The following is a 25,885-nucleotide window of genomic DNA, read 5'->3' on the forward strand; positions in this document are numbered from 1 at the left end:
GCGCTAAGTTTTGGGCGCCAAGGGCATGGAAAAAACTCTGGTAGGTGAAGAAATGAGTGTAAAAAAGGAGGGAAGACTGGTGGTATTTATATCAGCAGCATTTTGTTTCATTGACTCTAATCACTTATTTGACAGATCAATTGTTTCGTTCCACAAAGATTTGTCCAACATCTCCACGGGTCACACACAGTGGTGGAGAACGGGAACTCAAAGAGAAACAGGTCATAGACTTCTGTCCTCAGAAGAGGGGAGCGGCCCAGACAAGAAAGTCAGCCATTATCATACAATATTAGTGCTACTGGTACTTTATGGAGGAAGCCTGGGGTAATATGTTATGTCCAGAGGGGCCACAGGAGAGATATCTGTTCCAAGAAATCAAGGAGCCCGAGCTATTTATTAAAGAACGAGTAGGAGTTAGCTGGTCACACAAGTGGGAACCAGTGTTCTAGAAAGAGGGAACAACCTGAACCAAAACCTGGAGGCATGACAAACTCTGAGCCCTAATGCGAGGAGGGAGGACAGCTGGGTCAAAGGTCCTCTCAGGCATGTGAAGGGAGAGGAAGCCAGCCAGACAGGCTGCACACGTTGGGCGCCAGTTGAAGTGTCCCCCCACGTCCCACGTGGGGTTCAGGGTTCAGGTTCTGGAGGAGGTAAGAGAAAGAGAAATGAAAGAGACGAGACAAGAAAATACTAATTTGGGAATTGGGGGCCAGGAGGAAGCCCAAGAGAGGACTCCGCTTTGCTCTGGTCTTGCAACCCCTTTTATTCAGGTTTGGGATCCACCTATAGCCCTGAGGCAGGAAGTTTCCAGTAACAGAAAGGATTCCCATGAGACTAAAAGGTGGAAGTTGCTTCAGCTATCTTTGTCTCTACCAGACCGTGGGCGTACGGCTCTGACCCTTGCCCGAGCCTTAAGGTTGGCCAGCCTTCCGGACTCCTTGTCCACCCCTTTCTACTAGTGAAAGCAATGGGCAGCTTTCAACATCTCCCCTGCTTCTTTTTCTTAAAAAATCTTGAAAAGTGAATGCTGCCTGAAGGGTGCAAGTCCTTTTAGGACTCTTCATTCCGCTTCTGCAGACTAGAAATAAACATTTGAGAATAAAAATGAGACAAGCAATAGTGGTTGCTGTGTGATCACCTAAGGCAGTGGTCGGCAAACTCATTAGTCAACAGAGCCAGATATCAACAGTACAACGATTGAAATTTCTTTTGAGAGCCAAAATTTTTAAAGTTGAACTTCTTCTAACACCACTTCTTCAAACTAGACTCGCCCAGGCCGTGGTATTTTGTGGAAAGGCCGCACTCAAGGGGCCAAAGAGCCGCCTGTGGCTCGAGAGCCACAGTTTGCCGACCACTGGTCCTAAGGAATTTCACTTCATCCTAAAGGCAATGATGAACTTCTCATGCATCTAAGCAGGGAGTCATGTGTTCACTGTGGAAAATGGCTCTGTAAATTATTTGGAAGATCCAGGAGACAAGATACAACTGGGGATAAGAGTCAGAAAGGTTGAGAGGATTGTTGAGGTTAAATAGTTAATTTAGGGATAAATAAGGACTGGAACAAAGGTATCTGATTCCCAGTCTGTTACTCCCTTTTCCACTCCATCATGTTGCCTTAAGTAATGATTTTTCTTTCTGCCTCAAGTTAAGAAGTTTAATTTAGTCTCAAAATGAACCCATAAAGTGAATTCACACTTTTGTGTCTCTCACATTCCAAACCTAGCTGAATGCCTTTAACTCAGCAATTCCACCTTTAAGATTTTTTTTTCCAGAGGAAATAATGGGACATATGTGCAAAAGTAAGAAAGATGTTTATTTGTAGCATTATTGATAAGAGCAAATATGTTAAATGGCCTAAATGTCCATCAACCACCATTGTTCCACCATCCAGAACTGAAATATCATGGCTGATATATAAACATAAGGAACTGTTTGACATTGAAATTGGGTCTCAAAAGAACTGTTGGCCCAGAAAAAAACTTACTACAGACTGATTCATATGCCTTTCAGCATAACCATTACTGCTTGTCTCATTTTTTTAAAAATATATTTTATTGATTTTTCACAGAAAGGAAGAGAGAGATAGAGAGTTAGAAACATCGATGAGAGAGAATCATCGATCAGCTGCCTCTTGCACACCCCCTACTGGGGATGTGCCCGCAACCAAGGTACATGCCCTTGCCCGGAATCGAACCCGGGACCTTTCAGTCCGCAGGCAGACGCTCTATCCACTGAGCCAAACCGGTCCCAGCTCATTTTTTATTCTTATTAGTATATCTCCAGTAGGACATGATCTAGGGGAAATTGTGAACAACATAAACTAATGAACAAGAATAGACCCAGAGATAAGGAGCCATGGGTCAGACTGTTGGACCTTAAAGGGAGGGTGGGGATAAAAGGGAGAGATCAGCCGAAACTGGTTTGGCTCAGTGGTAGAGTGTCGGTCTGCGGACTGAAAGGTCCCAGGTTCGATTCCGGTCAAGGGCATGTACCTTGGTTGCGGGCACATCCCCAGTAGGGGGTGTGCAAGAGGCAGCTGGTCGATGTTTCTCTCTCATCGACGTTCTAGCTCTCTATCTCTTTCCCTTCCTCTCTGTAAAAAATCAATAAAATATATTAAAAAAAAAAAAAAAGGGAGAGATCAACCAAAGAACTTGTGTGCATACATATGAGCCTAACCAGTGGTTGAGGACAATAGGGAGATGGGGGCATGAGTGGGGAGGTGTGGGGGATTGGAATGGGGGGTTGAGGACAAATATGTGATACCTTAATCAATAAACAAATTTAAAAAAAAAATTTTTAAATGTCCATCAATAGGGAATTGGTTAGGTATATCCAGACATTAGGAAATTATGCAACCATAAAAAAGGATGAGATAGCTCTACATTACTGACATAGAAAGATGGCGATGGTACATTATTTGAATGAAAAACTAAGCTATGTTTAGTGCACATAATATAACCCTCTTTATTAAAAAGTGCATGTTAATATATTTGCAATAAAAGACTGGAAAGATATACACCCAATCTGATGACAATTTGAGATTGGGGAATGGCTTTTACTTTCTACTTTTTACACTTCTATATTGAGCTGTTATAATGAGTATGACTTTATAAAGACTTCTTTAAAGCTTATTGGCAGTATCTAGCAATAAATGCCACTAAATTACTTTGGTCTCTGAAGCCTCAGCCACCTGAAGAGAAAGGAAAATGTCAACTTGATTAGCCAGAATTGCTGCAAAGAACAGTCAGATGTTCACTACAGCCCTTTTCAGAGAACAGAGTGGCAAAGTCAGGCCAGAGGCTTCCTGGTTTCATTATATAGCTTAAATGCCTTACTATTTAGTACCGTGTCAAATGTATATTACCTTAAAACAAAGCTGTTTTCTGTCTTAACATCTAGTTAACACAAGTCCTGCTTTGTTGATCTGATTATCATGCATCCTATACACTAGCTCATTCTTAATATGTTTCTCTTCTGGGGCAGCAGTCACTCTCAGCATCACAATACCTGGCCACAGATAAGGAGAGGGAGAGCAGTTGGTACTGTTCACCATTGGGTGGCAAATGCCTTCTCAACCCTTGCAATCTCCATACAACGGGTAATGGTAGGCCGAAACTGGTTTGGCTCAGTGGATAGAGCGTCGGCCTGCGGACTGAAAGGTCCTGGGTTCGATTCCGGTCAAGGGCATGTACCTTGGTTGCGGGCACATCCCCAGTAGGGGGTGTGCAAGAGGCAGCTGATCGATGATTCTCTCTCATCGATGATTCTAATTCTATCCCTCTCTCTTCCTCTCTGTAAAATATCGATAAAATATATTTTAAAAAACAACAAAAACAAACAAACAAACAAACAAAAAACGGGTAATGGTAGAGCGACCCGTTGATGTTTCCTGGGACATGAGACTTTTCAATGCTAAATTCAGGACAGTCCCAGATGAACCAGGATGGTTGAACACTCACTGTTGCATATTTTTTCAAATTACATTTTTCTACACTTCCCCTGTTCCCTGTTGCAAGAGATTATTAATGCTACAGAGCCCATGTAAGTGATTTCTCACAATGTACTCATTATAACCGAATTCTACCAACCAAACTGTTTCTCTGTTCAAAGGACGCCTTTCAAGTGGAATTTCCTGAGAGTCAATTGCCATTTCCCCTGCTTGGTCCTTCAGGAAGTTCATGGTATAATAGAGCAGCAGTCTTGATCTTGTGGCTTAACACAAAGTCATATTGGATCAGGGTGGTATCCAAACACACAGGTAATTTTAAGATGGGCCCAGGGAGAGAAAATGACTCCAGGTAGACTGGTAAGGCTGGAAACTTGACAGTTCTTCTTGGTCGTTTCCAAAGGCTGGGAAAGTGGACAGCTACCACTCTGCACCAAACCTTTTAATGTTTAATCATAAGCTATGGCTAGGCTTGTAATGATTACAAGTGAGAAAATAGAATGAAAAAAAAAATCAGTTAGGTATTAGCAGAATGTCATAAGTTTTGATACTGTGATCTGATTTGGGTATAGCTTGACTTTCAACTATGTTTAAACATACTATACTCCATTAGAGGCCCGGTGCATGAAATTCATGCACGGGGGGGGGGGCGGTGTCCCCTCAGCCCAGCCTGCACCTTCTCCAATCCGAGACTCCTTGGGGGATGTCCAACTGCCGGACATCCCTCTCACAATCCTGAACCACTGGCTCCTAATCGCTCATCTGCCTGCCTGCCTGGTAGCCCCTAACTGTCCCCCCCCCCCCCCCCGCCAGCCTGATAGCTCCTAACTGCCCCCCCCTGCCAGCCTGGTCCCCGCTGATTGCCCCCCACTGCTAGTCAGGTTGCCCCCAACTGCTCCCTCCCTGCTGGCCTAATCACTCCTAACTGTCCCCCTTGCCAGCCTGGTAGCCTCTAACTGCCCCCCTCACCCCCACCACCACCACCAGCCTGGTCACCCACAACTGCTCCCCCTGCTGGCCTGGTTGCCCCTCACAGCACTCCCACCAGCCTGGTTGCCCCATGCAGCCTGCTGTTCAGTCATTTGGTAATCCCTCACTAACCCCCTGCCGGCCTGGTCGCCCCACACAGCCTGCTGTACAGTTGTTTATTTATCTTTTCATTCATTCTACAGATATTAATTGAGCACATGTCAAGTGCTGGGCAAATAAAACAGGCAAGACTGATCGGTTACTTCCTGTACCCACCCTGCAATCTAGGTGTGTGTTTTGACTGGGAATGGAACCCACAACCCTTTGCTGCACAGGATGATGCTCCAACTAACTAAGTTACCTGGCCAGGGCCAGTTCCTAGTCTTTGTAAGGCCTGGCTATTTAGTTTTTTCTTGATTCTGGCAGGATTTCATACGCTTCCAATAAACCTCTTTTTTTTTTTTTTTTCCTCCTTAAGCTCCTGTGCTTTGCAAACATATTTAATGTGACTCATTAAAGATGTACAGAGTGGCCTGGTGTACACAATCACAGAGAGGCATAAGCAAAATTAAAGTTGCACAAAGTAATCCTCACCTTTAGTGCCTTAGCTGCATCTTTACAGCGTCTCTTCTTTTTCGTTTTTTTAAATTCTGGCTGCAGCCCCTTAAACTGATTCGAAGTCTCCTCAGGGGGTTGCCCCCCACTTGGAAAGCCTCTGACTTATCCAGAATCAACCTCAGTTGCTTGAAAATAATCCCCTCTCCCATGTGTGAAAACCCCCAAAATGAGTACATACAAACTTTTCTCTTGGATGGTGCCTTCTCCTTAGCCACAGGACAGGCTCTGTGAGCAAAAGGCCAAAGAATGATGGTAAGGAGGAGCCAAGCGGAAGAGCCAGAACGTTCTCCTCCTACAGCCATCCGAAACTCAACGGTGATCTGACCACCTTTTACGTGCCAGTCATTTGCCTAGGCCAGGGACCCACTCTCCGCCAGTTTTTACATAGTCCATGAGCTAAGAATGGCCTCTGCATTTCTAAATGGTTAAAGAAAAGCAAAAGAAGAAGAGTATTTCAGGACACGGGAAAATGATAGGAAATTTAAATTTATAATGAACTCAACCTCGCCATTTGTTCAGGTATTCATCTATGGGCAGCTTTGGAGGTGAAGGAGACCAGTCTAACTGCATCAGAGGTGCATTTTAGAGCGAGGAGGGAAATAAGGTTTGGTTGGGAGGGAGAGCAGGCGTGGATTATGGAGGGTGGGGAACACCAGGCTGATGTATCACACCCCACTTAAAACGTTAAAAACAAGCAACCAACAAAATAGAACAGAGGAGTTTGTAACTGGAGACGGAGGCAAGGAAAATTTTCGTGAAAGGGACACCTGGGCTGAAGGGAGGGTGAAAAAGGCACTGCTCAACAGCAGCGTGGGCAGAACTGAGGGCAGGAGGCAGGTTTCACGCGCCTCTGGAGGTTCCCCGTACCCGTCAGCTGACTGAAGACTCCTACAGTCAAGAAACCTACATCATTAAATTCCACCCAGCAACTTCCAAACGTAAGACAGTCCTCCCCTTTACTTAGAAAACCTAGTAACAGCTGCTGTTAGAAACATGGTTTAGAAAAAGCTGCCTCCAAGGAAAGGCTCACAGTCATACGAGAAATCATTTTATTGGACAATGGGCACCCAGATGGCTGATCTCATAAATGCGGCAGCAAGGCAAATAGATACATGGATTTCTATCTCTAAACCCTGCCTCTGATGTGCTCCTTTGTGGAATCGCCAGATCTTTCTCTGCACACCAAGCAGCTAGGAAGTAATCAAACAGCAGAATGGTTAGACGCACAGACAGCTTCAAGCTGCTTTGCTTTATGTTTGGATAATAGAAATGGCAGCTGAGTAAATACTGTAAAATCGAGCTATCTGATTCCCATCCCACAGAGGCCAAAGTAATTTCTTCAAGACCATTTTTAGAAGCTTGTTAGCTGCTTGCCCATTGTCCTTAACCTCCCCAGGAAGTGAGGCAACTTTCTTCAGTTGCTTAAGAATCAAATACCTGGATGCAATTGGCAAGTGTATGTTAAATTCCTAGTGTATGCTACCCCCAGTGTTAACAGCCAGCCTCCTCTTCAAAGGGAAGACCCATTTACCAGGAGGGATTGGTAGCTGTCAGCCACAGAATAATATGATGGTGCCCTTTACTTAAAAATATACTGTAGCCGAAACCGGTTTGGCTCCTTGGATATAGCGTCGGCCTGCGGACTGAAAGGTCCAAGGTTCAATTCCGTTCAAGGGCATGTACCTTGGTTGCGGGCAGATTCCCAGTGGAGGGTGTGCAAGAGGCAGCTGATCAGTGTTTCTCTCATTGATGTTTCTAGCTCTCTATCCTTCTCCCTTCCTCTCTGTAAAACAAAGATCAATAAAATATATTTAAAAATATATACTGTATTTATGTTATAAATAGAAGTTGAATATAAATATTACAAAAGTATAATATATAAATATGTCACACACACACACACACACACACACACACACACACACACGATCATTTTAGTTTGCAGAGCAGCTAAATGGGGAAACAGCAAGTACTGGATTTACCCACTGTCAGCTTTAATCAAGCTGAACATCTGGGTGATGCTTTTATTTTTATTTATTTCATTTTTTAATTGACTTCAGAGAGGAAGCAAGAGGGAGAGAGAGATAGAAACATCAATGATGACAGAATCATTTATCGGCTGCCTCCTGCACACCCCACGTTGGGGATTGAGCCCACAACCTGGGCATGTGCCCTGACCGGGAATTGAACCGTGACCTCCTGGTTCATAGGTCAACCACTGAGCCATGCCGGTCAGGCTGGATGATGCTTTCAAAAATCAATAAAGTATCTAGCATTTGGCATCAAGAGATAAACTTCTGAATCATTAACAGGCTGAATTTTCCAGTCTTCTCTGAACTCCATGTTTCCAAGCCCAGCCTTTCAATGGTCCAGGTTTCATTTGAAGACATTGTCTTCTCTATAGGATAATTTTCTTAACTGTAACTCCTGAAAACTTAGTAGCTTTCTTTATGTTTGAAAACTGTGTTTGATTAAGAACTTGAATTCTGCTGAAACCGGTTTGGCTCAGTGGATAGAGCATCGGCCTGCGGACAGAAAGGTCCCAGGTTCGATTCCGGTCAAGGGCATGTACCTTGGTTGCCGGCACATCCCCAGAAGGGGGTGTGCAAGAGGCAGCTGATCAATGATTCTCTCTCATCCATGTTTCTAACTCTCTATCCGTCTCTCTTCCTCTCTGTAAAAAAATCAACAAAAAATATATTTAAAAATAATAATAAATAAATAAATAAAAAGAACTTGAATTCTCATTGCTTCCCCTTCAGGGTGGCGTATAGGTAATGTAGGGAGGGAATGTGCTTCAGTGGAAAATTGCATGGCCTGGAGGTCACCTCTCCAGGTTATCGATTCTGGTCTTTCATTGTCTTAGCCGTGTTTCACAACTCTGTAAGTACTGTGTTTCCCCCAAAATAAGACATCCTCTGAAAATAAGACCTAGCGCATGGAAAGATAAGACATCCCCTGAAAATAAGACCTAGCGCAACTTTGGGAGAAAAAATTAATATAAGACCCTGCCTTATTTTTGGGAAAACAGGGTAGTAGGTAACTGTAACAACTCAAAAATAATTCTTATATGCATGCAATCCTCTCCTGTCTGGTAGAGATCCAATTGACTTCCCCCTCCTTCATGGAAAAATTCCGTTTTACTTTCCTTTGCTCTTTCTTTCAATATCCCTGATCTACAGTATAAGTCAGTCTATTCAGATTCTTTTGAATCGGTTATAACATCTACTTGGTTCCTGCATTGATTTAGTAGAATAAAATCTTTTACACCCATTTATTGTTATATCTTTGTGAGTCACGATTTTACCTTTTTTTTCTGAAAAGTATCTTTTAATAGCAACATAGGAAGATACATTAATTCTTTTCCTATTTTCCCTGACATATGCCTTTGTCTCCTACCCCTTGCCCCATTTGAATTATGGGTAAATTTCTACAGCAACTGACACGTTGTCAGGTAGTAGTAGGCAGTTTCTTTGAAAAACCCATTAGCTAATGGATAACTATTTTTTTCTAAATACAGTGTATTGTGTTTCCTTTCTTCAGAAAAGGAGCTAAATTGATGGAGCAGCTGGTCCACCAAATATAGGTGATGCATCTCTCCATCCATGACAAATTTTTGAATAATGGTTGCTAATAATAATAGCACTCGTATCTTTTGCATTCAGGAATGGATGACTGATCTAGGGCAACAGGACCCGTGAGTTGAATTGTTTTCCCAGGAGCAATAACAGACTTCCAATTGAGGATGTAATCATTTATTTTGCTGAGAGATTTCAGGTGTTGGCCATTGTGGTCTGGTAAAAAAAAAAAAAAAAAAAAAAAAAAAAATCCTCTATTAGCAAGGGAACTCTTATTTACTCAATAGCTTTTGAATATACAAGATAAATGGCTTCAATTTCTATTCCTACTGCCTACCTTGAGCACTTGGGAAAATTCATTTCCTTTTGGACAAGGGGTTCCTAATCCATTCAGAAAGGAGGTGGGGGAAATGGGCTAATTGTGTTAAAAGCTACCCGAGGGATTCTAACATGCAGACAGAGTTTGAAACTGCACAAGATTAGACTATCCCCAGCAATCATTTCTATTCTATGCCCTGTAGATGCAATTGAACATAAACATAGACAGATGTATACATACACAGCTATACTAAAATAATTCATCTAAGAACATTAAAAAATAAAATAAAATAAAAAACTAGGCATTCTCCTCACCCCACCTAAAAGAGTGCTCATTTCAGTATGCAAAAATTGAGATGTCATCTGTCATCTTGGTTCTTTTCATTATTGCCTGGGCACACTTTGGGGTAGTAATAAAGAAGAAATGATCAGCCCTTGGCTACAGGTACTGTTTCAGAGAAAACTTAGAGCCAAGGTTCTCTGGGCCAACATAAATCCCTCTCATTTTGGTAGCAGACTTATGGGCTATTGTTGGAGGGGTGTTTCTATTCATCCACCTGAAGCATTTTCTTTGTTGTAAATGAAAATCACAATTTCTTCCTCACTTCAATTTGTAGTAAGTAGAAATCTTCCCAGGCAGGAATGCCTTGAAGAAAATCAAATCCATTTTGCATGGGGAGATTTCTTTATGCTTCAGGAAACTCATAATCATGTTTCTCTTGGCTTAACCCTGAGTACATCCAACACAGTGCTGTGTGTGTGTGTATGTGTGTGTGTGTGTATGTGTGTGTGTGTGTGTGTGTGTGTGTGTGTGTACAGAAAACAGAGATCTAGAGAAAAAGAGGGCAGAAACTTAGGGAACCAAGATAAAGAGATAAAATAGAAAATTCTTTGGACTTGTCTGCACCATAAAACTGAGTATCTGTATAAAAATCAGATTTGATCTCATCAGTGGTTTTCAATTGAGGACAATTTTGTCCCACTAGGGGCCATTCAGTAATGTCTGGAACTGGGGCAGGAGCAGGGGGGTGTGGAGGTGCTATTGGCATCTGGTTGGTAGATGCTGCTAAACATCCTATAATGCAAAGGACAGACACACACACACCCCCAACACAGAATTATCCAGCCCAAGATGGCAATGTCAATAGTGCCAAGGTTGAGAAGGACTCCAAATGTCCTTCCAGGCCTAAAACATAGAGACACTAAAACAAAATTTCCAGTCCCAAATAAGAAGTCTATTACTATGGATTAAATTGTGTCCCCCAAAAACCATATGTTGAAGTCCTAATCCTTAATGTGACTCTGCTTGGAGATAGGACCTATAAGGAGGCAATTAAGGTTAACTGAGGTCAACAGGACAGGACTAGAGTCCTTATAAGAAGAAACCTTAGCGCGCTCTCTCTCTCTCTCCATCCCTCCCTCTTTCTTTCCTCCCTCTTTCCTTCTCTTCCATCATGTTCTCACACAAGAGGTCATGTGAGCACACCGTGAGAAGGCAGCCTCCTACAAGCCAAGAAAAAAGGTGTAGAAAAAAAACCTCCCTCCCCAGCACCTTGATCTTGCACTGCCAGCCTCCAAAACTGTGAGAAATAATAAATTCCGGTTATTTGAGTCACCCAGGCTATGGTATTATGATATGGCTGCCCAAGCAGACTGACACAGCTATTTATAGTAATTGGCATTGCCAACATATCCTTATGTGTTTACTGTATACTAGGCACTGTGCTAAGCATTACATATATCTTATCATCTTGGTATATGTAATGCTTACTCCTCAATATGCCCTACAGAAGAGTAAATGAAGGCCCAGAGAGATCACATAACTAGCCTAAAATCAACCAGTTAGTTAGTGGGAGAGGGGAGCTTTGAGCCCAAGCAGCCCGACCCCTCGTTAAGAATTCACGTATTCAATTACCACAAAATACCACCTTTGGAAACTATCTACCTGAAATTATAAACTTCCAGGGGAAGACAAAATAAAGAAAAGAATTAGAGCTGAGTGACATTGCCAGAGATTGTGAAAGTCAAAACTCTCTGTATTGTCCTCAAAAAGTAAAACATAAAATTACCACATGGCCCAGAAATTCCACTCCTAGGTATAAACCCAAAAGAATTCACAACGGGCACTCAAACAATTATGTGTTCACCAATGTTTATAGCAGCACTATTCATCATACTGAAAAGGTAGAAACAACTCAAATGTCCATTACCTGATAAATGAATAAAACAAAATGTGGTATATTCATCAATGGAATATTACTCAGCCATTAAAAGGAATGAAGTACGGCTCTAACCGGTTTGGCTCAGTGGATAAAATGTCGCCCTGTGAGCTGAAGGATCCTGGTTTCTATTCTGATCAGGAGCATGTGCCTGGGTTGCAGGCTTGATCACCAGTAGGGGGCATGCAGGAGGCAGCCGATCAAAGATTGATATCTCGCCGGGTCTGGTTTGGCTCAGTGGATAGAGAGTCGGCCTGCGGACTGAAAGGTACCGGGTTCGATTCCGGTCAAGGGCATGTACATTGGTTGCGGGCACATCCCCAGTGGGTGTTTCTCTCTCATCGACGTTTCTAACTCTCTGTCCCTCTCAATTCCTCTCTGTGTAAAATCAATAAAATATATATATATTTTTTAAAAAGATTGATATTATATTTCATCCTTGATGTTTCTATCTCTCTCTCCCTCTCCCTTCCTCTCTTAAATTAATTTTTTAAAAGGGATGAAGTACTGATACATGCTACAACATAGGTAACCGCAAAATATTAGGCTAAGTAAAAGCAGCCAGACACAAAAGGTCATATATTAATATTAAATAATTTCATTTATATGAAAACATCTAGAATGGGTAAATCTATAGAGATAAAAGCAGTAGCTGCCAGGGTCTGGGGAAGGAGTACATGTGGAGCGACTACTTAATGGGTTTCCTTTTGGGGTGAACTAGGTAGAGGTGATGGTAGCACACTGTGAAGGTACTAAATGCCACTGAATTGCATGCTTTAAAATGGTTAAGGATTAATTTTATGGTCATGAATTTTGCCTAAAGAAAAATCTCAGTAGAAAAAAAAAAACATATAAAGCTAACCTCATCCTGGCTTTGGATAAGCATCTATAATGATAATCTATAATAATAAAAGCATGATATGCAAGTTGACCAAACGGCAGAACAGTGGAATGACCATCAGGACGACCTTCCAGATGAAGTCAGGGCTGCAAAGGCCTACTTTTGTACGAATTTCGTGCACCGGGCCTCCAGTATGAGAAATAAAGCATTGTTGTAAGGCAGACCTGATCCCTAGGAAAGCGGGCCTCTCAGCTTCTGGAACCCAGCCAGGCCACTGGGCCCCTGCCGGCTGCTATTCTGGATGTCGGATGTCATTTGCACTGGTTGTAATCACCAACATGAGCTCCCTATGTCTGTTTGCACAAGATGAAGATGGATGGATCCTGGAGGGGTGGATAGCAGGTCTCTGGCATTAACACAGCACAGCAAACCGGGGGTAGGTGAAATGGTTTCACTTGACCGGCCGGGTGTGGAAGAACCAAATGGAACCGAGATGGAAACAATTTAAGCACTTTGGTTACTTATCAAAATGATAGCCACTTTTAAGAGCCACCTACGAAAAGCATTTCAACCCTGGCATAGGGACTGGGCCAATCTCCAGCTTTCAGCTCTCTTAATTCCTTCCTGGACTGAGGAGGGTGCTATAGACTACAAGTTTATGTTCCTTGTCCCCAAATTGGTACATTAAAATCTAATCCCCAATGTGATGGTACTACCCTGTTTCCCCAAAAATAAGACAGTGTCTTATATTAATTTTTTCTCCCAAAGTTGCGCTAGGTCTTATTTTCAGGGGATGTCTTATCTTTCCATGCGCTAGGTCTTATTTTCGGAGGATGTCTTATTTTCGGGGAAACACGGTAGGAGGTGGGGCCTTTGGGAGGTGATTAGGTCAGATGGGTGGAGCCCTCATAAATGGGATTAGTGCCCTTATTAAAGATCCCAGAGACCTCCCTCACCCCTTCTTGTAGCTTGCGGGCACAGCCTCAAGATGGCTCATGAACCAGGAAGCCTTCACCAGACACTGAATCCGCTGGCACCTTAATCCTGGATTTCCAGCCTCAGAACTGTGAGAAATAAATCCCTGTTGTTTATAAGCCATCCAGTCCATGGTCTTCTGTTATAGCAACCCAAACAGCGTAAGACAAAGGGTATAAACACAGGAAGAAAAACACTGAGTTAAGGAAAAACTGGTTTGTCCCTTCCTTTGCTCATTGTTGCCTGCTTTCCAAATGTATTTCTGAGACCAGGATTATTGGGAGGAAAGTGTTTCATTCTTCAGCCCTGGGGACCACCAGGAGAGAGCTGGCAGGTGGGAACTACCAATGAGAGAAGGTCTAGATGAGAATGGGCAGCACCATGACCACCCAGGTCTTTAAAATAGGGCCCATGAACTTTCCCTCTTAAAGCTGTGGGCTACCACGCTGGCCAGGTGGCTCAGTTGGTTGGAGCAGCATCCTATACACCAAAAAGGCTGTGGATTTCATTCCCCAGTCAGGGCACAGACCTAGATTGTGGGTCAATCCTTGGTCAGGATGCATACTGGAGGCTACTGATCAATGTTTTTCTCTCACATCGATGTTTCCCTTCCTTTCTCTCTCTCTAAAATCAATAAACTTACCCTCGGGTGAGGATTTAAAAAAAAAATTAAAGATATGGAATACCAATGAAATGTAATATAGTTGGAAACTTACAAATAACCGCAGAGGGAAGGAAATGAACTTTTTAACCACACAGTCCTAGATCCAAATCCCTTTTCTATTGATTAATGGGACAAGATTTGTATCTCTCTGCCTGGAGATTTACACACACACACACACACACACACACAAACACACACAGAGGCATCTATTGTATATGTACTAGAAACAGACAGACAGAAAATTTTGTTTTACAAAAATGAGATCCTGTTACATACATTTTCCTGGATCTCATTTTCCCCCTCAGTAATACCTCGAAGACAACTGTTATTATTCTAATTTATTCCTCTTTAACGGGCCATAGCATTTCACAGTGAATGAACAATAATTTATGCAGCCATCCTTCTACTGATAGGTCTTCACTCTGTGTCCATTTTTATTTTAGTTTTGCATGTTTCCTTGTATGCCAGTGTTTTTATTTCTGTTGGAGATAGTCCCAGCAGTCAGACGGCTGGGTCAAAGCATATGAGCATTTTACATTTTAATAGATCTTATCTAATTGCTTTCCCAAAAGGCTGGAACACTCAACAGTTCCACCAGCTGCATCTAAGATGACTCTGTTCTCTGCATGAAATTAAAAGGCCTTTTAATGGACCGGTACATTCAATCGGCCATGCTGTTGTTTTGTTTCTGTTGTGACTGACTGTGAATGGTGTGCCCCACCTTTGCTGACATCTAAGAATCAAAGAGTACAGGGAAAGCACCTCGCCCAGCCTCCACAGCATTCTCAGAGCACCGCCAGCTGGCAATAAGGGCACCTGTTCACCTTGCTTTGTATCTGACCTGAAATCCTCAAGCCCTTCCCACAAAGCAGGAAAGCAAGAATGCAAATGCTAAGCATCAGGAACAAACAATCTAAACCAGGAGGTGGGCAGGCTACTGAGACCAAGACTCCAACTAACCACTACATTTAGTTTTCAATGAGACTATTTCAAAGGTTTACAAAACACGATTCAGTCATCTGCACCTCCGTCTTTGTGTATTAACGCCCGCCCCATTCCACAACCATTTATTGAATGAGAGGCTTCTAAGAGCTGGGCAGTGTGGTAGACACCGTGCGTCCAGCATTTAGCAGTGAGGATGACACAGGGTTTCTGCGGTCGTGGCTCTCGCAGGAAGACGCGATCAAATAATTGCCCAGGAGTTAGCCCGTAACACTGGGTTTGACCCTATTAGGACTCATGTTCTCCAGGGCCTGCAAAAACATGCCTATAACAAAACAAACAAATTAATCTCCGGACAACATTTAGCTAAGAGGGCATTAGGGTCAGCAAAGTGACTGCACTCCGTTTCTGAAGGTCTGGGAGGAACAGACTTCACCTCCCCTTTGGTTTTACATCATTGGAAACAGGGATTGTTCCTAGTAGACCTTTCCTCCCAGCTTTATTGTGGTGTAATTGACAAATAAAATGGTAAGATATTTAAAGTGCACCCAGTGGTGATTTGACATATGTATTGTGAAAGGTTTACCCGTCTCTAGTTAATTGACACATCCATCACCTCATATATTTTACCTTTTTGTGTGAGAGAGAACATTTAAGTTCTACCTTCTTAGCAAATTTCAATTACACAATGCAGCATTATCAACTATATAGTCTCCACGTTTAATGTGAGAGCCTCAGACTTTATTCATCTTGTAAGGGTAAAGTTTATGCCTTTTTTTTTCTTTCTTTTTTTTTTTTTTTTTTTTTTACCAACCTTTCCCTATTTCCCTCATCCTCCAGACCCTGGCAACCACTTTTCTACTGTCTATTTCTATGAGTTTGACAGTTTGGGGGAGAGTTGCACACAAAAGTGATAACCATGCAGTGTAAGTCTTTCTCTGTCTGACTTACCTCACTTAGCATCATGCCCTCGAGGTCCATCTATGTTGTTGCAAATGACAAAGAGCATATCTTTCTCATAGCTGATAATATTCCATCGTAGATTCACACCACATCTTTGTCCACTCATTTGTTGGTGGACACTTAGGTTGTTTCTGTACCTGGCTATTGTGAATAATGCTGCAATGAGCACAGGAGTGAAGGTGTCTCCTCGTTTCCTTTGGATGTATACCCAGAAGTGGGATTGCTGGACCATATGGTAATTCTATCTTCACCAGTAGACCTTAAATCATCTGAAAGCATGGACCAGGAACATCTACTCTAAGTGCTACTGTACTCTCAAGACCTAAGCACCATACCTCGCCCTATCAGTAAATATGTGTTGAATGGATGAATGCATGAATGGATGGATGGATGGATGGATGAGAGAAAAAATGAATGATTTTCCCCTTTGTGAATTTAAAAGGAACACAATAATTAGTGTCATGCATGGTAGTCATTTCCTAATTTGAATTTTAGGGAATCCAGACATACTTGTTACCATCTTGTAATGCCATTGTTGTTTGTGTGTTTATATAAACACACCCCTGGCAGCCTAGTCTGGTGCATCCTGGACTGTTGTGTCCTTGCTCAGTCCTTACAGCTCTACCCCTACTCTGGTGTGAGCCCTTAACCTGTTTTCCCACTTCCAAAGGAGCATGACAACTTCTGCTATTTGCCCTTTCTTGTAAAAAGTAAATTATAAAACATAGGACTATAAAGTGGAGAATGCTATATAAATGTGAAGTCATTGCTATTCTCCCAAATCCATAATCCCTGCATCTCTTTTTTTAAATTAATTTACTAGAGGCCCAGTGCACGAATTTGTGCACAGGTGGGGTCTGGCTGGCCTGCCAGGCTGGGCCAACCAGGGAGAGGGGCCATGGCAGTTGGCAGGCTGGCCCTGCCCCCTGGTCAAACTCCCTGTTGAGGGGACAATTTGTATATTAGCCTTTTTTTATGTAGGATTTGAGAGAGAGAGAGCGAGAGAGAGAGAGAGAGAGGGAGAGAGAGAGAGAGAAAGGGAGAGAGAGATAGAGGAAGGGAAAGAGATCTAGATTTGTCATTCCACTCATTTATGCATTGTTTTATATGTGCCCTGACTAGGGATCGTACTTAGGAGAATTGGGAGACAACGCTCTACCCCAGTGGTTGGCAAACCACGGCTCATGAGCCACATGCGGCTCTTTCACCCCTTGAGTGTGGCTCTTCCACAAAATAACACGTGTGGGTGCCCACATACAGTGTGAATGAAACTTTGTGGCTCATGTGCAGAAGTCGGTTTTTGGCCTGGGCGAGTCTATTTTGAAGAAGTGGCGTTAGAATACTCAAGGGACCAAAGAGCCACATGTGGCTCTCGAGCCATGGTTTGCCAACCACTGCTCTAACCAACTGAGCTATTTGGCCAGGGCCTCCATGTACTCTTTAAATCCTATTGAAAGCAAGAATGGGCAGTACTGATGTTGATGTATTTAAATTCCTAACACCCCAGGCTAACAACCCTGTTATTTCTCACACATTGCCTGCATTTAGAGTCAGAGAGGGCTAGGATCAGGCTCCAGCTCTGTCACTTACAACCTTTGTGACCTTTGGCAAGTTTCTTAATCTCCCTAGGCCTCAGTTTTCCCAAATATAAAATGAATAAGAATTCCGTTGACCTAATAGACTTGTTATGAGAATTTAGTTAGCTCAAGCTTATACATAAAACTCATTAACTCCTGTTATTATTAATAAGTGTTTAATAATTAATCAGAGACCAAGAGCAGGCACAATGGATTTTTCCTTCAAATTAACACATAAGAAGGAAATGCTTGCAAAAATGAGACTTAAAGTTGTGAGCAAACACGGAGAATAATAGGGTTTGTTCAAACTATATACTAGACACTATCATATTCATACTCTTCACATTCCTGCTAGTATAGTTCCTGCAATGTTACACAGTCAATTGTCCACCCAGGCCCAGTGCAGAGGCTTCTCTTAAATCTTAACCCAATGCTCCATCTCCCAGAAGACAGCCTTTACCCGTTATCACACCTTTCCCACTCAAGGAAATGCCTAGGACTTATCCAAAATGGGGCTGGTTAGAAAGGAACCAGGGACTGCAGAGAAAGGTAAGTATATTGATCACCACTTGCTCCCTATGGTTTATTCTCCATCCAGTAGCCCACGTGACCTTTTAAAAGCAAAAACAGCTCATGTGAGTATCAAGCTTAACCATCGGCAACAGCTTCTCCTGCATTTAGAATAAAATGCATACTTTTTTATTGTTAATCCTCACCAAATGATGTTTTCCCATTGATTTTTAGGGAAAGTGGAAGAGAGAGGGAAAGACAGAGAGAAACATGGATGTGAGAGAAACACATCGATTGGTTGCCTCCTGCATGAGACCTGAGCAGGGCCAGGACCCAGGAGGAGCCTGCAACCAAGGTACTGCGCCCTTGACTAAAATCGAACCCAGGACGCTTTAGTCCACAGGCCAACGCTCTATCTACTGAGCCAAACTGGTTAGGGATAAAGTGCATAGTTTTAAAAAAAATTTTTTTTTTTATTGATTTCAGAGAGGAAGGCAGTGGGAGAGAAAGACAGAAACTGCAGCGATGAGAGAGAATCACCGATCAGCTGCCTCCTGCACACCTCACACTGGGGATTGAGCCTACAACCCAGGTATGTGCCCTGACCAGAAATTGAACCGTGACCTCCTGGTTCATAGTCTGATGCTCAACCACTGAACCACGCTGGCCGGACAAAAGGCATCCTTTTGAAAACCACAACCGTCTTTGATTCATTTCCACTCTCTCCTCTAGTTCTAGCCACCCTGGCCACCTGTCTCTTCCTGTAACACATCAAGGACCTTTGTGTTTGCTGCCTGGATCCCTGACATTTACTTGGCAAAATGTCACCTCCTTAAAGAAGCATTTCCTGACCACTGGATAGGGAATGCCCATCCCTTATTAATTTCTATGTAACACTTATTAGCTAAACCACATTATTTGTTTGCTTATGGATTATCTGACACCTTCACTCCCAGCCCAGGTCCTGCTTTCCCCCGAATGGAAGAAGCTCCCTGGGGACAGGAACTTTGTCTATCTGGCTCCACACTGTATCTTCAGCCCATGGAACACTGCCTGGCACTCCATACCATTTGCTGGATGGATAAATGGGGCTGGGAAGCAGATTACAGTCATTTTCTGTTTTCATTTTTATCTTTCAGAGGAATGTGACTTTTTCTATAAACTGCATGTACTACTTGGGTAATAAGAAAAAAGAAAATAATGCCAAAACAAAATGAAATTTAAATTATAAAATTAGCATATTTAACAAAACAGATGAAAGCAACACAAAACCTTTCCCAAAAACCTATTACATAGATTGCCAGTAATTCATATCCACTCTGTTTATTAAACCTGAAGCATTAGCCAATTTAATGATCTGCTTGTAAATCAGGACACAACCATGGACTTTTAAATAACAGTTCTCTCTCTTGGGCTCATAGTAAGATGGCTGTTTGAGCTTTCCATTTTATTCCAATCTCCTTCACCCAGTGCATTTATTTTTAACTTTCTGCTCTTGCCAACGCTATGACCTCTCGTGGAATGTCCTCCCCCAACTTCTCATGTCCAAAATCTTGATAATCCTTTAAGGCACATTTAAATCTATCAAGAAATGGCCACAACCAACCAACTGTGCTTCTAAAAAGCTCTGTGCTTTGTCAAAAGGCATCCTGTCTTTGTGTCTCCCCCAATCAATTACAGTAGGTTGAAAGCAATATTTTTTTATATATATAACTACACTGAAATGTCACTATACATTTTCCAACTGAGTAAAAAAAAAAAAAAAAAATCACTGCTAGTGGGAAAATTCAGTCAAAGGTGGATGGGAGCAATTGCTTAGAATCTTTCTCAAATGAGAAAATACCAGGTGGTTTTCAAGGGTTCAAAAGCCATTTTCCACACATTCCCGTGAGGAGGAAGATGGCATATACACAATCATTACCTGGGTTTTACAAAAAAATGAATGCAGGGAAAACTGACTAGCAAGCTTGGAATAATCTTTTCCAATGTTATTGGGCACCACCCACACTATGTCAACCAGTCAGCACTGATTGAGTGCTTACAGTGTGCTAGGCACTGTGCTAAACGCACTATATACATTACTAGAAGCCCAATGCATGAAATTCGTGCAAGAATAGCCCTCTCCTCTTTCCCCCCCGCTGCTGGCACCAGTTTCCCTCATAGCCCCAGCTTAGTCTGGAAGGACATCCGGAAGGATGTCTGGCCTAATTAGCATATTATGCTTTTATTATTATAGATCTTATTTATTCCTCCCAATAGCCCTAAGTGATCATTATTATTAGTATCCCATTAGAAGGGGTCATTGAGAGGTCACTGCCTATAGACCCTTAAGCTGGATAGAGGCTCCTCATGCCCTCCCCTATCCTTGGAATGTGTACTCTGCTCATTATTCCCATAGTGGAAGCTATTCCAAGGATGTAGCCTTGAAAGAGTAAGATTTTGTTGGGACCACCTGGACAACATATGTGACTGAGCCCTATTACGTCTTCTATATAAACTTTAAGATTCTAGTATGGGGTACAAAGATCTACTAGTCTTGTGGCAATCAAGACTTAATTATCCCTGGCACCTACTAATCTGGAGTGGTCTGCTTTTGGCTTCAGCCTCTCCTATGCTGGGGCCAGTTTCAGATTTCACCCAAAAAGCTCCCAAGGTTTCGAACCAACATATTTCCATTTTACAGAGGAAGTAACTGATTCACAGAGAGGTTCAGCAATTTTCCCAGGATGACAAGGCAACGAAGTGTTAGAGCTGATTTCAAAACACCCATTCTTTGCCACTCTAACATACATTTTTTTCCTATTCTAAAAACTATAGTTAACATTAAAGATAGCAGTTAAATAACCTCAACTAAATAATACCAGTTCTAGACTATTTTCACCCTTTTCAATTATTTTTAAGTAACACAAACTCAGTGTTCAACATAAAATAATTAAATATGGGTAGAAGTTAAATTGAGCCTGTCTTCTTTTTAATGGGCCTCTCTTTTTCTCCAGCATTTCATGCATCGCAATGTTGATTTGACAATTGTTATGCTAGGAAGTCAATAGTACTAATTTTCATACTTCATTAATAAATAAATGGAGGCCTCAGAAGTTATGGGATGGATCCATAGATCCCCTGGGAATTGATAGGGAATTCCAATAAAGCCATTTTAATCAAACAATGCCAAGCTGTAGACAAGGGTTTAGAGATTCAAACATGCTCAAGGTAATAATCCCAGTCTTAAAACTTAAAAGTGGGACTCTAGGTCAGAGCTTTAAGAAGATTTCAAGTTTGAAGAGACAAAAAGAAAAAAAGCAGATTTGGGGATCCATGCAAAAGTAGATCAGACACTATTGTCTTGCATTTGAATAGAAAAGGAGACTCAGAGTCTTCCATGGTTTGCAACCGAGAAAATAAGAAAGCCTTTCTGCCAGGCTTTTTAACAGTTGGCAGCCTAAGACATGGAAGTACAAAAATGTCAGGAGCTCAAATGCTATACATTGGATATTCACAGCAATTTTTCTATGTGCTTGAAAATTTTCCTAATATAATGGTGAGACTATAAAAGAGGGGTTTATTAGGGAACTATTAGGAAACTGACCAGCGTTGGAGTTTTGGCCCAGGGTACTACTTTATGTAATTCCGTGTAAAAGGATAAAAGCAGGTTCCTTCTACGGATGAAGTAATAGAATAATTGAAGCAGCCAATATATACTGAGCACTTACCTTGAGCTCTGCATACATTATCTTATTGAATAGTCACAATTAAGCTCTAAGGTAGGTTAACTTATCATCTCCATTTCAGAGAATGGAGGCAGAGGAAGGCTTAGAAATGTGCCAAAACATCACATAGCCAGCAAGGGACAGAACCAACATTCAAACCAGGGCTTATTTAAAGGTAGCTCCTATTCTGCACATTCTTTTTTATTACTATTATTTTTTGAAATATATTTTTATTGATTTTATACAGAGAGGAAGGGAGAGAGATAGAGAGTTAGAAACATCAATCAGAGAGAGTCATCGATCAGCTGCCTCTTGCACACCCCCTACTGGGGATATGCCCGCAACCAAGGTATATGCCCTTGACCGGTATCAAACCCGGGACCTTTCAGTCCCCAAGCCGACGCTCTATCCATTGAGCCAAACCGGTTTCGGCTTATTACTATTATTGATTTCAGAGAGGAGGGAGAGGGAGAGAGAGATAGAAACATCAGTGATGAGAATCCTGGCATGTGCCTTGACTGGGAATCGAACTGGTTCATAGGTGAATGCTCAATCACTGAGCCACACCAGCCAGGCTGCACATTCTTTCAAGGCCACTGTGAACTCCAGAGACCAACAGGACTGCCATGTATTTATAGCATGACTTGAATGTGTTTGGGACTCTCAACAGATTGAGAAAGCTTCCTGAAAACATGAAAGTACTAAATCTTCATGTTATTATAAAAGCAGAAAGGGGGCCACGGGGTCCAAACTGGGGTTCAAATCCTGGCTCTGCTACTTAGGTCACATCACCTAGTGAGCTGTAGTTTGTCCATCTAAATAAGGGAGTCCCCTTGTGAGGATGCTGTGGAGATAGACTGAGATGGTGCGTTTGAAGTTCTTACACAGGAGCATGGCAATCTACCAGTGAAAGACACCACTGTGGGTATTATTTCAAACTTGTAGGAAGCAGAGACCCTCAGCCCTGCTGTCACGCCTAAGTGCCAAAGCCAAAGGCGTTTGAAAGAATGAAACGGGAGGAACGACCAGTATGTTAAAAGGAGGGTGGGAGCACTATGCTTTCCAGGTGCAAAACTAAGGCAATTGATTGTTATTTCAACTTGAACCCGTGAGAACCAGCATCCAACTGAGCCATTTAGGAAGGTTTTCTGAATTTGCCATTACTGGCATGAAGAAAGCACACACACACACACACACACACACACACACACACACACACACGGGCTACCAGGTGAAGGCAGGACAAGAGCACATTCACAACAGTTTGGTCCAGCATAGCTCTGAGATTGGCGCCGCCGAGCAGGGTCCCTCACTGGGAAGGCAGGAAGCTGAGGGTCCTTGAGCCGGAGGAGAGGGCCTTCCCTCGCCCAGCAGGAGGCGCGGTCCAGAGCCAGCAATGCAAGGGCAGGAGCACTAAGAAAGCGCCCTGGGTTTGCAGGGAGGGCTGGTGACCCCGGGGTCCCTGCGGCCGCCTCTATACTCTGAGGGCAGGAGTTTCACTCAACTATTGCGTCCTATTAAGGAAAAGCAAACACCCTTGTTTTGTTTGGAAATGTTGTGGACCCCTCCAAATCGTGGAGAGACCGAGCAAACACAGGAAGTCGGTCTCTGAGCTACCTTCTAGGATTGTACCCAAAGCAAAGACTCTGAGTGGAGGAAGAAAGGCGAGCGTGTGCCCAGGGTTCGCCTTCCTCTAGCCCCTTTCTTCCCACCCGCAGCCCGGGAGAAGGCGGGGAAGGGACGCTGGGCATTTCAGGGGTGCCCTGACCCTCATGCGGGGAGAAAGGCACAGCGGGAACCCAGAGGACACTCCCCCCTCTCTGGGGACGGGGGCGCTTTCCAGGAGGGTCCACCGGCCCAAGCGTCCTAGCGCATCCCGGGCGGGCGGAGAACGGACTCTCCACGCTCCGCGGTGAGAAAGAAAGACCCTACTTTCTAGGACTAGCTGAGAGCTTACAGATCCGGGACTCCCGAGTCCACCCGAGGCTCCCCGCGAGCTGCCTGGCTATGATTCCTTCAGCCTCCAGGTGCAGCCCAGCCCGGAGAGTCCCCTTTTGTTCCTGGGAAAGCGCGGAGCGGAGCGGAGCGGCGCATCCCTCCCCGCGCGAGAGCCCGGCTGCGGGGGCGCCTCCCCGGGTCCGCTCCCTGCGGGGCCCCCGCGTCCGAGACCACCGGCCGCAGGGTCTATACGGACCCCCAGAGGCACCCTCCTTCCTCGGAAGTACTCACTTCTCCCCAGTCCCTCCGCTCTCCACGCCGTCTCCTCCACCGCTCCATAGCGCCTCAGAGGCTTCTCGGCTTCCAGATGGGTAGATAGAGATTGCTTCAGTTCCATCGCTCGTCCCTGTGTGTGGCAGGTCGATGGGTCGGTCTCCCCTCACTCCATCCCTGCCGCGGGCTGCTGGGAGGGAGGCGGCTCCAGCCAGCAGCGTTTTTAAGGGGCCGGGCGCTCGTGACGCTGATCCATCGCTTCCGCCCGCGAGGGCCTGGGAGCGCCGACTGGTACCCAGGAGGGGAAGGGAAAGGGATGCAGGGCGCATGCGCAGTGGAGGCCTTGGGGGCTGGGTAGAGAGAACAGGGGGAGATGGTAACTCTAAGGAGGACAACAAAAACAACTAAAATAGAACCGACCCAGAACAAGGCCCCTGCCCCATAACTGGAGCCCATGGAGATGTTTTTGCATGGGGCTGGCACTGCGTGAGAAGAGCTCCTGAGATGTCAGCGGGAAGCGAGGTTTTGAGTGGGATTTGGGAGCGCAGTCTCTATCTGTGGGCGATGGATCCATCTTTGTGGGGAGTGTGCAGGAGCTGATCGTGGACCTGGGTCTGTGCTTGGCTGAGTGCTTTCTCTGTGTGTGTGAGAATCTGTCTTTTGCATCTGCGTGTATGGTTTGAGTATGAAATGGGACAGTCTCGTGGGCAGGTACCTGTGTCTACTCGGTGTGTGTTTGCATGAACTTGAGAGAACCATAAAAATATTTGGTAAACAAGTGTAAAAAAGGTGCTTGAAACATAGGTCATCCTGCTCAGAAACCCAGGGGTTTGTCTTACTAACAAAGCAAGGCAGTATTAAAGGTATAAGCAAAACCAGAAGCTTGATTAATAAAAATTAGTAGCATTTCCCAATAACTCTGTGAAACAGATACTGTGCGGTTGGCCTTGTTTTACAAAGGATGAAACTGAGGTGCGAAAATATTAAGTTATTTGCCCAAAGTCCCACACTTTCCAAGTGGTCTGGTCAGCACTTTTGGTTGAGATCAAGTGTACACTGCAACCTCAGTCATATTAATTACTTCATAGAACAATGGTAGAAATTAAATAAAAATGCTGTGATCCCACCCTAGGTGGTTTGGCTTAGTGGATAGAGCATAGGTCTGAGAACTGAAGGGTCTTGGGTTCAATTCTGGTCAAGGTCATGTACCTCAGTTGCATACTCAGCCTGATCTGGGTGCATGGGGGAGGCAACCAATCAATGTGTCTCTCTCACATCGATGTTTCTCTCTCTGTGTCTCTCTTCCTTCCTCCCACTGTCTCTAAAAATCAATGGAAAAAAATATCCTCAGATGAGGATTAACAACAACAATAAAAATGCTGTGATCCCAAACTTGTTACATGTTTACATATGCATACATATGCAAAAAAAAGGAACACTGACATGACATACACCAAACTTGACAGTGACTCCTTATGAAGGTTGAGATAACAAATGTTTTATTTGAATTCTCCAACGTTCCTACAAGGTATATGTATTACTTTTATAATCAGGAAAAAATAAATTATTTTTTCATGCATTGAAAATAAAAGGACGAGGAGTAAATACACAAAAATATTAACAGTGATTATTTCTAAGAATTGAGATTTGGGGAAAATCTTTTTTCTTTTTAGTTTTTTCTTTTTCTAAATTTTCCAACATCTATCCTGGGCACAGGTTGCTTTATCATTCAAACATGAATAAATGTTGTTTCGAAGAATGTGTGAGTAATACAAACCTGTAATCCTAGATGACAAAGCCTTCCCTGACACTGCAGTGCCCAGAACCCTGCTGGCTTGCATTAG

General features: G+C 43.3%; 1 protein-coding gene across 1 annotated transcript in view; it reads right to left on the reverse strand.

The window, feature by feature from the left end:
• The window catches only part of BMERB1 (bMERB domain containing 1), a 90,948-nt gene extending 66,599 nt beyond the window's left edge, over nt 1-24,349 (reverse strand). The window contains exon 1 of the mRNA XM_084881177.1: nt 24,060-24,349. Coding sequence (XP_084737303.1) covers nt 24,060-24,165 — 106 coding nt within the window. The 5' untranslated portion in view covers nt 24,166-24,349. The remainder of the gene's footprint in view (nt 1-24,059) is intronic.
• Nucleotides 24,350-25,885: the final 1,536 nt, after the last annotated feature.

This window comes from Pipistrellus hanaki (genome assembly GCF_964339955.1).
Source record: "Pipistrellus hanaki genome assembly, chromosome: 4".
Taxonomy (NCBI): Eukaryota; Metazoa; Chordata; class Mammalia; order Chiroptera; family Vespertilionidae; genus Pipistrellus; species Pipistrellus hanaki.